The sequence below is a fragment of the Balaenoptera ricei genome, chromosome 2 (assembly GCF_028023285.1).
Source record: "Balaenoptera ricei isolate mBalRic1 chromosome 2, mBalRic1.hap2, whole genome shotgun sequence".
NCBI classification, from domain to species: Eukaryota; Metazoa; Chordata; class Mammalia; order Artiodactyla; family Balaenopteridae; genus Balaenoptera; species Balaenoptera ricei.
Genome location: NC_082640.1, coordinates 97068454 through 97083605, shown reverse-complemented (window position 1 = coordinate 97083605; position 15152 = coordinate 97068454). Strand labels below are relative to the sequence as shown.

General features: G+C 35.7%; 1 protein-coding gene across 7 annotated transcripts in view; it reads left to right on the top strand.

The window, feature by feature from the left end:
- The first annotated feature begins 494 nt into the window (after positions 1-494).
- Positions 495-15152, top strand: part of SLC12A1 (solute carrier family 12 member 1) — a 93063-nt gene continuing 78405 nt past the window's right edge. For 5 of the 7 annotated variants that reach the window (XM_059913346.1, XM_059913345.1, XM_059913343.1 and 2 more), the window contains exons 1-3: positions 1709-2318; positions 11861-11992; positions 12148-12223. In XM_059913346.1, the coding sequence (XP_059769329.1) occupies positions 1899-2318; positions 11861-11992; positions 12148-12223 (628 nt within the window). In that variant the 5' untranslated portion in view covers positions 1709-1898. Of the gene's footprint in view, positions 559-1708; positions 2319-8748; positions 8849-11860; positions 11993-12147; positions 12224-15152 lie in introns of those variants that run through there. The other 2 variants (XM_059913341.1, XM_059913347.1) reach the window with 2 other exon arrangements.

Sequence of the window (15152 nt, the reverse complement as noted above, 5' to 3'; positions counted from 1 at the left end):
AATATTTTCAATAAATCGTTGATCATACTCTCAATCTGCTCATTTCCTGTGCAGAGAAGAATCAAGATAATATCTGCTATAAGCAAGATAAAATAATCTCAAATACCACTGTCTAGTTACAAAGTATAGAAATTATCTCTGGAGGCCTATATTTTGCTGCATATCCTGAACAATAGGAGGTCACTAGGAATCATGTGAAATGAGATGGCAAGATTCAATTTATTTAGCCTCAGACTGAAGCACTGCTCATATTTTGTTGGATGATTGCTGTTGAGCAATCCAACTCCCCTTATGAATTAAAGAAACTTTGTCTTCCTGTCTAAAAGGATTAATGGTTTACTCCTGGTTACTAGCTGATGTAGTACTTCAGGTTCTTCTGTGCTAATGGCTGGGTGGGGCCTACAGTATTAATCCAGGCCAATCATTTCTCGTCATCTTTTTCAAGGAAGATTTTAACCAATAAGAAGAAGCCTAAGGTTTGGGGGTGAAAGCTAAGTGCTGCATATATGCCTGGGTGATGCTGAAGTAAGTTATGCTTCCTGAGAAGGCTCCTGGGTGGTAAGTTAAACATTTCTGGGCAGGGTAAAAATCATACTTAACATTAGGTCATAAAGTAGATTCTGAGGAGTGGAGTAAAGGTGAGGATGTCAAGGGTAATGAACAGAAGTGAGAGGTTCCATAAAAACTAAAGAGGTAATAGTTTCACTTATAATTGCTCCAGGAATGATTATTTGAGAGTTGAAGTTGGGATTTTTTTTTTTTTTAATTCAAAGAAATAGCTTTAATAACTGCTGGTGAGAAGCAAGGTTTTCTGGGTTTTTTAATTTATTTTTTGTATTTATCTATTTTTGTAGAACTTTCTTTGAAAAGCCAAATTTTAAGGTATCAATAAAGAGATATTATTCTGATGAAAGAATGTTCTAAGATGGGCTTATATCGTGGATTGTGAAAATGATTATGTAGTCTATCTCACAGTCAAATAAAAACCTCTTGAAGACTAGAATATTTCTTTAAAGGGAATCAGTAGAGCATAATTATTCTACCTAAATATAGCATACAACTTTATTAAGGACTGAGATTTATTTCCTTACCCTGAATACTCCTATTTTTTTTTAAAGGTTCCATAATAGCATTTGTTAAACAAACAAATGTATGAACAAATGAAACATTTTGAAGGCTAGTAAAAGACCCAAGAATTCACAGAGACATCTTGACAGGATGTATATTTATAACCTGACAAGAATGTATGTTTTAGAAGTTTAAAAAATACTTTTTAAATGTATTCATTATATAATATATATTAATATCAATCACAAAATACTTGGCAGTTTCCACATTTAGTACTGTCAATGAACTCTGTTTCAGGCTGAGAATATTCTCATCAGCCCCTACCCTATTCAGTTGGTAGCGTTATATCTTTTCTAAAGTCATATTGAATCCAATCGCACTGAGTACAAGCAAATACTACAAACACAGGTAACATTTTAATGACTCCATTGGAAATTCTGTTTGCTGAAGCAGGTCCCCAGTTATTTATTATGGGATTTAATTGCCCAGGTAACTAAGGTTCCTGGACAGGTAATTTTTCAGGAAATGAATTTAAAATCGTATGTCTTATGAAAGAAAACTGTTCCCTCATACCCCCCCAACCCTACTTAAATATATTTATATTATCTGGAACAAGTCTAATTTTCTTTTTCAATGACAGCTTTGAAGAACATTCTGAAGCTTGTATAGGAGACAATATATCAAGAATCTATTTATTGAGTTCTTCTGGAGCAAAAGCCAGGAGCTCCCTAATGTAAACACATTAGTGTTTGTTTTGAGGAGGAAAGCTATAGACTCTTTTTAAACAACTGTAAAGCAGACAGCTTAGTTCAAAAAATCCGTTTTGGAAGATGTCACTGAACAACTCTTCCAATGTATTTCTGGATTCCGCGCCCGGTAATACCAATCGCTTTCAAGTTCATGTCATAAATGAGAGCCATGAGAGCAGTGTGGCTGTGAATGACAACGCCGACCCCCCACACTATGAGGAAACCTCTTTTGGGGATGAAGGCCAGAACAGGTTCAGAATCAGCTTTAGACCTGGGAATCAGGACCGCTATGACAACTTCCTCCAAACTGGAGAAACTGCTAAAACAGATGCCAGTTTTCATGCTTATGATTCTCACACAAACACATACTACCTACAAACCTTTGGCCACAACACCATGGATGCCGTTCCCAAGATCGAGTACTATCGCAACACAGGCAGCGTTAGTGGGCCCAAGGTCAACCGGCCCAGCCTGCTTGAGATTCACGAGCAACTGGCAAAGGTAAGCTTAAAGGTACAGGAAAGTATCCTCCTTACTCCTTCAGGTGATCTCCTGCTCCTTACGAACACTATAAATATAAAAGTGTCCGGTGAAGAGGTCTATTGCAAACCGTCCATCTTACTTACACATCTGTCCCTAGTTCCCAATAAACAGAAGATAGACAAAAGTGCTTCTCAAATGTTTGCTGACTGAGGACAGAGAACTAAAAAGTTAATTCTGAAAGTTAGGCAATATGTGCTATCTTGTTTACAATTATAGGCTATTCAATTCACACTTGGTTAAACATATCAAACTGAATACTAAGCTGGTTTCACCTTAGTATTAATGCCTCCACAGCAGTTGTAAAAAAAAAAAAAGTCACTGGTGTTTGCTGTAGTTAACACTGTTGTACCAGCCTTTAGTGCACATGGGTATTTTTTTTATACTCTTTAAAGAGAGAGAAGAGATTTATAAGATTCAGCATTTTACCCCTTCTTCTTCAAAACCTTGCCTAAGGCTCCTGAAGGCACTTAAGCATATAAAAGTAACTAAATTAAAGTACAGAAGCAGCAGAAGTGGCTACACTTTTCATTATTTAATGAATATAGCCAGGGTTCCCAATCTGCTAGAAGCATGAGGCAGCACTTTTTCTAATCTTGTAGCAAATCATTTATAAGCTTAGGAGATTTCTTCTTCGGTTACTTGCTCTAAAATATGTTGATGCACTTTATTTTCCTGTTCTTCTGGACCACAGTTTGGAATGAATAGCATTCTTTATGGAATATAATTACTTGCTAAGAAGAATAATTAGTTGTCTCATATCTAAATGCAGTCTACTCTTGCCCAGGTTTTAAGGTAAGGAAAAAAAATGAGTGGAACAATTCCTTTCCTATTTATTCATTCATTCAACAGCTTTTTAATTAAATGATTGCCCACTCTGGGAATCCTCGGAATACTGCTCTCATGAAAGATGCTAGTAAAGGTGAAAAGCTCCATTTAGTTTCTGCTCATCCTTCTTTCCACAAGAAAACTTCTCTCCATAACCTGTTCCCCTTGGCTGCTCAGAGTCCCTGACTCTGGGTCCTACCACTGAAGACTGAGCGACTTCCAGAGAGGGTGCCATGCCCTGTTTCTTTACCCCTCTCTACTCCAAGCCTTATTTGTGCTGTGTACTGTATTAGCAGCACTCTGCCAAATGGCTGCTTTCTTTATAGACATAAGATTTAGATTTTATCTGGGATACCTGCTGCTTTAATCAAAAGAAGTTAGCAATGTAGTGATTTCAGACAAAAAGGCAGCCCCCAGGAAGATTGTTGAGAAGCAGGGCAATGTGAAGTTCCTGGAGTTAAAGTGTCACTTTCCTTTTCTACGTGAGAAAAGGGGAAGGGAGAAGGAAAAGAGGGAAAAGAAGGTTGAGAGAAGAAGGCACAAGGAGTTTCCAAGATATCAAGATATGGGGAGGGCAGAAAGAGAAATTTAGAACATTATGAAGAGACTTCAATTTATTCTGAAGAGGTAGACGAGCCAAAGTCTTCATAGACCTGAAATTTTATTCCACGGTACCCTACCTCATTAATTTTTAAAGCTGCATCCTTTGTTAAAATTGCGATCAAAATTTAAATATTCTCACTTCCTTCCCCAATTTACAACAAAAGAAAATAAAATTTTAATTCTATTAAAAAGGAAATGGTGTCAACTCACATTGTTGTTAGGGCTGATATTCTAGAGAGAGGAAAGCAGCTGATTTGTAATTTCTAAAGCCACGGTTTACGTAAATCTTTATATAAGGGGAGAAAAGCTCTGAGGGCACTGCTGTTAGAAAACCATCTGAATGACTAAACGGGAGGAATGCAATAGCTGCGTTTGACAGTTTTGATGGCTGTTTGGGATATCATATTATTTTTGAAAAGATAAAATGAGACTAAGGACTTAACATTAACTTACAGTATTTTTTTCTCTCAGATATGAAGGAATGGCAAATTAAGTACATTAAAAATTAGGTTTAGTCTCAATGCCCTGAATTAAGAACAAGTATAGTTTGAACAAGTATGGTTATTCTGAACAAGTAATTCTGAACAAGTAATTTAGTTATTCTTTCTGTGTACTTCACCTTGATTAAATCATGCAGAACTATACACATAACCAAATTGGGAGCAGAATCGGTATATAACCATGGAATCTGCAATGGGCACATTCCCACAGCCAGGACCATTCTAGTGTCGCTGAGCCTGTGAGCACTTATTCCACATGTTCTACTTCTGTACTCTCCTTCAGACATTAACAGTCTGGGCCTTCTTCAATTCATTTCTTCCTTGCTAGTGAATTTGATTCTGCTATTCCCCCTGCTTTCCCCCCGTCTCCCAAATAAAAGATGAAGACCTGCAGTATAATGTAGCTATGCTGCCACCTCCTTGCGGCCCTTGACAGTTTTATGGTAGCTTCTCAAAGCACAACTAGAAATGATCAATATAACAAACATTGTACAATAATACTCAGACATGTCACTGATTTTATATACAAAAAAATGATAGTGTTTACTTAAATAATGTAAGAGTAGAAAATAATTGACATAAGTTAGGAGATATTTTTTGTATCCCTAATATAATGCTTTAAAAGCCATGTAGGAATGGTACATTCATACTAAGTGGCAGAACAAATTTAGTCAGAAATCAGTTGAATTTTGTGAAAATCCTGGTTATAGCTTCCAAGTTGGAAAAAAAAAATTATATGACAAGTTTGTCCTAAGAGGTAAAATGAAAACTCGGTTTGAAAGACATTATTTTAAGTCTCTACATTAAATAAAACTCTAGGAGTGATAGATACTGACAGAATTTGTAATCCCAGTGATTTGAGATCGTAGTGAAGAAATCCTTTTCATTTTCTATGTAGTAAAGAGCTAAATGCCTATACTGGTGGCCATGAATTACAGATTTCTGGAAGCTCTGGTTAAAATCAGAAAAAAATGACTCCATCCCTTACTTGCAGTACTGTACAAGCTACATAACTTTGACTGATCTTGCAGGATGCTTGTGAATATTAGTTTATATGCAGATGAAGTCTAGCACATTACCTATAATGGGTAGAAACTCAATAAATGATTATTCATGATGGTCATGGTAATTTTTATACCAGATAATTTTTATTTTAAATTTTATTTAAAAAGTAAAATACACACTGAAAAAATATTTAACAAGTACTAAAAAATATATACTGAAATGTCTCTTATCTAAAGTAAACCTTCAGTTATTCTCTCAAAGGCAATTATTACTGAGAGTTTCTTATAAATCCTTCCAGAAATTTTCTATGCCTATACAAGCATATAGGCCTATCTGTCTAACTTTTTGTCTGTATTTTTTTCAAACAAGTATTGGGACATATTTTACAATATTGTCCTGCACTCTGCTGTTTTCATTATACCACATACTTTGGAGATCTTTCCACATCAAAACATGCATAAAGATTATTAGACATCTGGCAAAAAAATATCTAGTATTTCTACTTTGTAAAAATAATTCTTTTAGTACCCAACCTAATTCTTCTGCCCACCTTTTTATACACAATTCCTAACTACAGGGCTAACGAAAAGGGAACTGTTTTTAAGCCTTACTACCACCATTGTTGTTGGCATTTCAGAAAAATACAATTACAAAGGATTGAGGAAAATATACAGCCTTTCAATTAAAGTCATTGTTCTCATGTCATTGAAATAAACTGTCTATGAAAAGTATAAAATACTATGAAAATTAAGATGTAAATATTATTATTTTTAACAAGCCAATTGCATAGAAACTGAATTAAAACAAAAACAATGGAATGACTTCACATTTGGGTCTTTAGGCCGTTAGCAACTAAAAATAATTTGTAAATAAAAGCATTAAGAGTGACTCGGGGAATTCCCTGGTGGTCCAGTGGTTAGGACTCGGCAGTTTCACTGCCTCGGGTTCAATCCCCAGTTGCGGAACTAAGATCCCACAATCTGCGAGGCCAAAAAAAAAAAAAAAAAAAAAAGAGTGACTCGGTATACTAATAACAAAAATTTTATTGAGAAATTTTTATGTGTCAGACATTGTACTCACACTTGACAAATTCTCACTCAATCCTATGACAACCCTTCAAGGTAGGTACTATTATTACTGCTATTTTAAAGATGGGGAAGGTTTTATAAAATCCTAAGGATCTTTAAGAAGAGAAAATAAAGACTTAAAGAAGTCAGTAAATTTCCAAGGTCAGGAAGCCAAGGTCACATGGGTAATAAGGTGAACCCATGGCTGCATGACTCCAGAGTCCAAGCTTTTTGTCACTATTTTCCATCCTCAGCCTGCTCTCCCACAGAACTTTGCCTCAGCTCATTCGACAGCTATAGAAAATGGTGGAACTCATGCACAAGGAAGAAATCTCAACTCAGTCATGATGGGCTGGGCAGGAGATCCTAGTTTCTTCCCTGTTGGAGGCACTGTGGCAAGAGACCATGCTGCTTCTCCTACAGAACTGATTGTAGGTCTCAGTCATTTTCATTGTCATTATCAAAAGCATTTACTAGCCATTTATTTACAAGAGCTACTCTATAAAATGAGTTAAAGAGATTTGACCTTACTCTCTAGAATTTTATTTTATAAGTCAAAAGCCATAGTTATGGGTAGAAGTAAAGGACATATAATCAAGTTAAACATTAAACCACATAAATCAACGTATAAGTGATTATCTTCTGTAAAAGAACAAACAAAAATCTACAAATGCTTTCTCTAGAAAATAATCTTTTCTAAAGCGCTTCAAAGTTCAAATTTGGAACTTTTGCATTAAAATTGGGGATAACCAAATTTATAAATAATCACTAATTTAATGACAGCCAGATAAAATAGGCAATAAATGCTCTGAAGGCCAGTGATGACCAGAAGGTACCCTTAAACTATTTGTTAGAATGAAACTCTGCAACTAAGGATTCATTTCAATACTTGTTAGAGTTTCTTAGTACCCAAGATCAGTTCCCCTGGGAGCTTGCACTATTAAACTAATCTGTGGAAACAAAACAAAAAACAAAAAATGATTAATTTCACATTATAACTAGTTCAGTGATAGGTGGTGAATAGAATGGGAGTTCCCTTAAAGGTGCACTTGAAAAATGTTAAGAATCTTTTAATTTTATTTTCTCATGCTGGTTTATTATACGTAGCTACCTTTTGGCTTCAGCTTTCAAAAATACAAGTCAATTTGTGTGTGAGCTATGTGTTTTCAGATATAATAAAAATACTGTGATTATAAAGTGTGACCACTGGTGGCATGGTGTATAGTAACTTTTAAAACAAGAAAAAAAATCCCTCTCATTTTCATAATTTAAAATACTCCCCTTTACCATAAAGGGATAGCAATGTATAAACATAATAATATTGATCAATAAGATATGGAAATATGATTAGAATTACATATTTTTCATTCTGAAATGAACCTTAGGAATTATCTGGTCCTTACTGGGATTGGTTTTAAAATTATTCAGTGGCAGGGGTGTGAGAAGTTTAAGTGGAATAATATTGGCAATATGTCAATAATTGTTGAAGCTGAATGATGGGTACATGAGATATATTATTCTCCCTACTATTGCATATGTTTAAATATTTCAATAGTAAAAGAAACTTTAAAACAATGGGGAGGGAATCACCTAGGCCTACATATTTATGGAACTAGTCCTCTTTGATGGTCTAAGATTTCCACCATCCTGAGATTAAAGGCTGAAAAGTTGAAAACATATATCATAGCAAATATTATCTCTTTAGAACTTAAAGAATAAAGATATGTATTTTTTTTCTTCTTTGATGATAGCTAGAAAGGCATTTGTCATTTTTCTAGGGTCTGAAAAATCACATATTTTATACTAAATAAAATAATTTAATCTTTCATCTTCTAGAAAAATCCATTAGGAATTTACTTAAATTGCATGTGATTGCATCTTTACTAGTTTATCAATATTGGAGGGGGGAAAGTCCTTTATCAAACTTTTCTTTCTTTCTTTCTTTCTTTCTTTCTTTCTTTCTTTCTAACATACTTTTACTTTCTCTAAATACTTAATGCACAGGTAAAACTCTTGGTAAATAAATAATCAGTCCCTACAGCTATGCAATTTAAAATGCATTTATGAAAGGTTGTGGGTCATCATATATGGTAATGGAGTGTGAACAGACAAATTAATTCAAAGCATGATGGAAAAAACTGGTTTCAGGTAGCAGTCATAAAACTTTTAGTCTTTGAGACTTTGGTCCCAAGAACATGCACCAGCCAGGAGTCTGCCAGCCACCGGTTATAGCTCACAGCCATGAAGTCCCCACAAACCCTCGACCTGAAGTCTCCTTCCGTACTTTGATGATAAGTTAACTTTATAATTGCTGTTTGGGCTTACAAAGGAGGCATTTATTAAAGAGTGAAACCAAGTTTTGCTTTGACATGTTAGAAGAGGGAGATGGCAAGCATAGAGAAATGATTTTGCCTTAGAGTAAACTACTTCAAAGGAAGATTTTCAGAAAACCCACTGGATTTATCCTCACTGGCAGTATCCAGGAAAGGTAAAGTAACTTGCTGGAGGTCAAGTGCTGAATTAACTGCATTGCCAAAACTAGATTCCAAGTCTCCTAGTCTATATGGTGCAGAGATTTTTCAGCTCCCACATGAGAGCAAGGAATGGAAATGGATTCTGTACTTATAAATTTACCATCAGACCTTTATTGTCAATGGAAGAAATATACATTCGAGGGATTTTTCCCCTCTGTGTTATAAATATATTTAAAACTTTGAAACTCTAGCAGGTTGAACATATTACCTAAGAGAGAGTTGAAAATCCTACAGTGACTCTATTTTTTAATAATTTAGAAAATTATTGCCTTACTAATTTCTATATATAATGATTTCCTTGACATGCCCTCATAGAATATTATTTTTGCTTCACATTGTGATGTCCCAGTGATAAACTGAAGAACTGTTAAACTGTAACCAGAAGGGTATCCATTAGATAGAAATGTTCACTTAAGGAGAAATTTAAAATATCCCATTTTTTCTTTAGCTTACATTGTAAGATATTGTTTTGTTTGTTTGTTTTTTGTTTTTTTTTTACAATCATTGGTATTCTCATCAATCCAGATCTAAGGGTCAAAGTTACCATCAGAATTCATCAGAGAGCAGAGTAGTTTCCTGGACCAAACCCTCAAGTTCAGGTTTAATCAGGAAACATGGGTTTTATTCCCAAGATTGCCTTTAAAAAGTGAGTGACTAAAGCTCTGTCTCATGGACTCCCCAGTTAACCCAGAAAAAGGAAATTGCCTTCTCCTTGATTGAGTAGCCGCTGATGGTCTGGCCATGGGATCTTTTTTTTTTTAAATTTATTTAATTTATTTATTTTTGGCTGCGTTGGGTCTTCGTTGCTGCGCGCGGGCTTTCTGTAGTTGTGGCGAGCGGGGGCTATTCTTGGTTGTGGTGCGTGGGCTTCTCATTGCAGTGGCTTCTCTTGTTACAGAGCACGGGTTCTGGGCGCACAGGTTTCAGTAGTTGTGGCGCACAGGCTTGGTTGCTCCATGGCATGTGGGATCTTCCCAGATCAGGGCTCGAACCCATGTCCCCTGCATTGGCAGGCGGATTCTTAACCACTGCGCCACCAGGGAAGCCCTGGCCATGGGATCTTGATTAACTAGAATATTGACAATTTTAAAAGTTTTTCTCAAATCAAATCAAATGAATGAATCTCCTGACCAAGTATTCTCTTTAACATTCATGAGTATTTTAACACATTCCTCAATTCCTTGCTCTCATTGATTTTTCCAGTTATGCAAAATAAAAGTTACATTTGAACTACTCAGCTGCCTTATGAATGTAGAATCCTTTCAGAGAAAAATATAATTTTTAATTGACTGGAGAAGAACCTCAAATATTTCATCCATCTGTAATTGACTGTATTGTATAGACATGTGAGGATCCAATATGATAACTCTAGCCACATGTGGCTATTGAGTACTTGAAACATGGTTAGTACAAATTGAGATGTACTATCAGTATAAAACACACACTGGATTCCAAAGACACAGTATGGAAAAAAAGAATGTACAATATCTCATCAATATTTTTATAATGACCATATGCTGACATAATATTTCATACAGATCTATTAAGTAAAGTATATTATTAAAATAGTCTGTAATTCAGGTCCCTCCTACAAGGTGGGGTGCCCCTACTGCTAATGAATATTTATATTATAAATATGGGAAATATGATACTCTACAAAAAAGAAATGTATTTTTTAATGTAAGGATCCATATCTGACCCCAAGTTATTTCACTAATTTCTTTTTACTGTTTTTGAAGTACCTACTGAAAAATTTTGAATTACATGCATGACTTGCATTTGTGACTGCTATAAATCACCAGTTTCTGCCCAGTTCAGCCTCAGTTTCTATGGACTTTGTTTATCCATATCTTACATTAATATGACTATATGATGTCAGCTTTCAATTATCTGCATAAATAGGGACTGAGGATGCTTAAGATTAAGATATTTCTCAGGTAATTCAAAACTAAATTTTAACTTTTAATTTCAGTTTCCTATGCCATTCAAATTTTTCCTAATGCTGTCAAAAAATAGTAAGATGATCTGACTTGGGATTCATTCCCTTTCTGTCTCTTATTTTATGTGGCCTGCACAGAGGAAACAGTGAGAAATGGAATACCCAATAAGGAAGGAAGAAAAAGAAATAGCAGGCAAGAATGGATTAAAAGAAGCTAGGTCATCTGCTTTTAAGTGGTAGAGATCGGGTGACCTTCAATTCAACACTGTTTATCGATGGCCTGCTGAATGGCAGGCCCTTGGTTGGTACTGAGAAATAACCCATACCACCATCTTCCTCCAATTCAGTTCACATACAATAACTCTTATCACATTATATTACATTGGTTACCCAAGTAACCAACTTGAATTTCTCTCAAGTTAAGAACAAACAACTCTCTAGAGTATTTTAAGAATACTCTAAACTTTTTTTTTTTTTTTTAAAGAAAACACTTCTATGTGTTACTTCTATAGAATCTCCTTAAAGATACTCTGACGTGAGTGGAGAAGTTTTGTTATCATTTTTTTTAGATGGATAAAATGAAGCCCAGGGAGGTTAATGGAAAGAAGGCCAAACACTGCATTAGTGAGGAAGGTTAACTTTCTGGCCCTCTTACCTTGCCTTCTAAAAGACCCTCATTCACTCTTGATAAGCTTTCCTCCCCACCTTGCATTCCCTCTTCTCTCTTTTGATCTTTTTGTATTCTAAATTTATCCAAATCCCATGGTTTTCTCCTAAGGTAATATTCTCAACAGTAGAAGAACTGCCCAGTTTCCTTTACCACCCTCACAGTCTTGGTGGTGCCTAAAATCACCCACAAAATGAACGCATAAACTCCCAGGGCAAAAAATAATCATCTTATTAAAATGACTGGAATATGTTTGTTTGTTTTCTCAAGTTTTATGTCAATTGTTTTGATTTGCCTCTGGAAGTTTTATGGAACCATGTGTTGACCAAATACCATGTTTTGCTATCTGTAAAAATGCAGAATGTATCAGTGGCCCCGGGTTCAGCTGACGTGGTTGCCAACGGTGATGGGATGCCTGGTGATGAACAAGCTGAAAACAAGGAAGAAGATCAAGCCGGTGTCGTGAAGTTTGGATGGGTGAAAGGTGTGCTGGTGAGAAAGCTCCTGTGTTTACAAATGGAAACTATCTGTTCAATGTCCTAGTGGGCTAAGTGTTAATAAGGCCTGAACACTAGAGTTACAAGGATGGCTGGGTGTTGCCCCACTGTCACTTCTCATGTCCTTTTCCATGCTCCCTCAACCCACAGGTAAGATGCATGCTGAACATCTGGGGTGTCATGCTCTTCATTCGCCTCTCCTGGATTGTTGGAGAAGCTGGGATCGGTAAGCACTTTTTCCCTCCTATGTAGTTTTCAGTGTAAATTAAAAACTCAATAAGCAACTTGTTTTCACCATTAACGCTGAACGTGAGATGAAGATCACAGAATTAATCTGCACTTGGGCTCTTTTACTTTGCCTCTTTGACATCGTTTGTCAGAGAAGACAGGTAAAGTGTTAACTCCTGGGAGACTGGAATTTTCCAGCTTGTCAACCAGATAAATGCTCAAGTAAATATTTCATCTTTTCATAGAGTTTTAGGTGTACAAGTAATGGAGATACATTCATTTTAAATAATAGTATTCATATTTTGGGACATACTGACATTCATCAGAGTATTCCCCCTTACGATTATTAGCAAAACATCACTAAACAAAAATAACTTGTGGGAAAACTGGTGAAACTGTGACTTGACTAATAAAAATGCTGAATTGTTGAACATTTTCCAGAGAAAATAGTGTTACTTGCAGGTACAAGTAGTAAGAAAACAAAGGTTAATAAACTATTGCCAGATAGAAGCTTAAAAAAAGATAGGTAAAAAGACTAAGATAATGTATATAGCTATGGATAATTTTTCTAAATGGAAATGGATGATGTTGAAATTATTTTGAGTGCTTATTTAATGTTTTTAAATATTGTATTTTATTTAAAGTATTGTTTCCTGTGGCAAATATTTTTATTGCGAGTATACTACTAAAATTTATATAAAAATTTATTTGAATTATATCAAAGTTTCTGATTCAATGTGATAAAAATTAATGATGTTCTACTCTATATATGGAAAATACATTATAGGTTCACTTTGTGGGGGGCACACCTATAAATCATTAGTATCAAGAACACAGACGTTCAGATGTGCTTTCAGATTCTACTCCAAAATGTATCTCAATTCACATTTAAAAGGTACTTGGTCATTATTTATTGCCTTCGCTCCTCAAAACAGATTCAGAATCACCAGAAGACTTAATGCGAAAAAGAAAGAGCTGGAACCATTTCCCATAGTTTTTCCTCGTTGTGTGTTTGGCAACTACTGGGTTCCTGACAAAGGGCTTCTTGCTGGCTTTATGATGCATATCAAATGAACATTTACAGCCTCAGGGTCCAAAATAAGTATATGCTATTCCATGGAAAATCTGCATCTTAATATTGCCAAGTTATTGCTCCAGGGTTTCATGCAAAATTAGTTTTTTAAGGGCAGTTTAGTAACTTATTGAGAGCATCAGGAAACATTACTTTGTTTGGAGGTGTGAGTGTAGCCCAGGGCAGGAGTGATTCTTTTTAATGCAACTTATTTAAAATCCATATGTTTGGGTAATAATCTGACCTTTAATCAGATCTTACATTATTCTTCACAGTCAACCCAGTTTCATGTTTATTGCAAAATTGTAGAATATGAAGAATTCTATCTTCTGCTAAACTGTTTATTATACTTTCAAACATCAGTATTATTTTAATAAGGATCTTTTATTTAAGTAGTCAAATCCAACTTCAGAAAAGAGTAGAGCTCTACCTCAATGGGTGTCCAGTGGGTTTTCCTTTGAATGGAGGGTTTTTTTTGTTTTTGTTTTTGTTTTTATTCCGAGAAAATAGACTTTAGTGAGTAGTAGAAACTTGCTATCACCCTTACTCAGTTTTACTGGACTTTGTCACGAACTTAAAGCTGAATGAGTTGATTAAGTCACCATCTGGGTCCAAATTGGGTCCCTTTTACTGGGAAAGAAGACAAACAAGTACAAGCAGTACCCCCTTCTGGCTTTGGGGGTAGCCTGGGGAAGATACCTGAATACACTTTCAAGCTCAGACCCTGGGAAAAAAGCCAGAAGGAAGCTGTAGCCAGGAGTAATGGTAGCTACAGTCCTTGGGTAACCATCTGGGGCTATAAGTTCTGGCTGCCTTGTCCCCAAAAGCAATTGGTAGAATGAGCTGATAATGCCATCTAGTTGTTCTCTGTCTTGACCACCTTGGCTGGGGCATGATGGTATCCAATAAACTTAAACATCAAGCAAGGAAGAAGGGCATGAAAAGCAAGTATGACCTGAAGCAAGTCATTTATATGTGGTGCGTTTCACTGTCTCATCTGAAAATTAGGGAGCTGGATTAATTGTTTCCCAAACAATTCTTTGAAGATAAAGCTAAAGAACCTTGCTGAACAGGCAGACACAGATTGAGATTGGCTGAGGGTAGCTCAACAATAATCTTCAGACTGTGGGGTGCATAAGAATTACCTGGGAAGATAGTTACAAAACTGCAGGATCCTGGGATTCACTTGGAAAGATCCAAAGTCAGTAAGTCTGGGCATTTTTAATAAGCACCCCAGGCATTTCCTGAAGCAGGTGGTTCAAGGACTGAAGTTTGAGAAAACTATGAACTGAATGTTTTCTAAACTGCTTTTTGCCCTGGGATTTTATGTTTGATTGTGAGAGGGAAGCAAATCCCTTGCTGTTTAAATGCATGCAACTTTGTTCCAGGATTTTAAATGGTTTACAGAAATATATATGATGCCAAAGGATAAATTAAGAATTGTTTGGAAAATAAAGGCAAAGGGAATATAAGGGGTAGGGAAATAATAAAAGTCAGAGTAGGTTTAATGTCGTGAAATGCAAACTATTTGGTTCTCTACTGTTGCTGGGGTGAGCTAAACATTTGGTATCAAACTGCCTCAAAATAAAGTCAAGAGTTAAAATGAAGTGCAAAAAAAAAAAAAAAAAAGTCACCTTTACTGGCACACAGACTTGAAACTGCACAGTGATGTAGAGGCGATGCTCACCACAGGATCCCTGCAAAAGATACAAAGAATTTAGTGCAAGCATTTCTTACGACACCAAATGTTTAGGAATCTATAGGGGCCAAACCAATACAGTGTAAGTTTGCACCTCATACCCATGGTTAGCCTCTTCCTACTGCACTTTAACTGTAAAATAGCCTAGAAACTTCT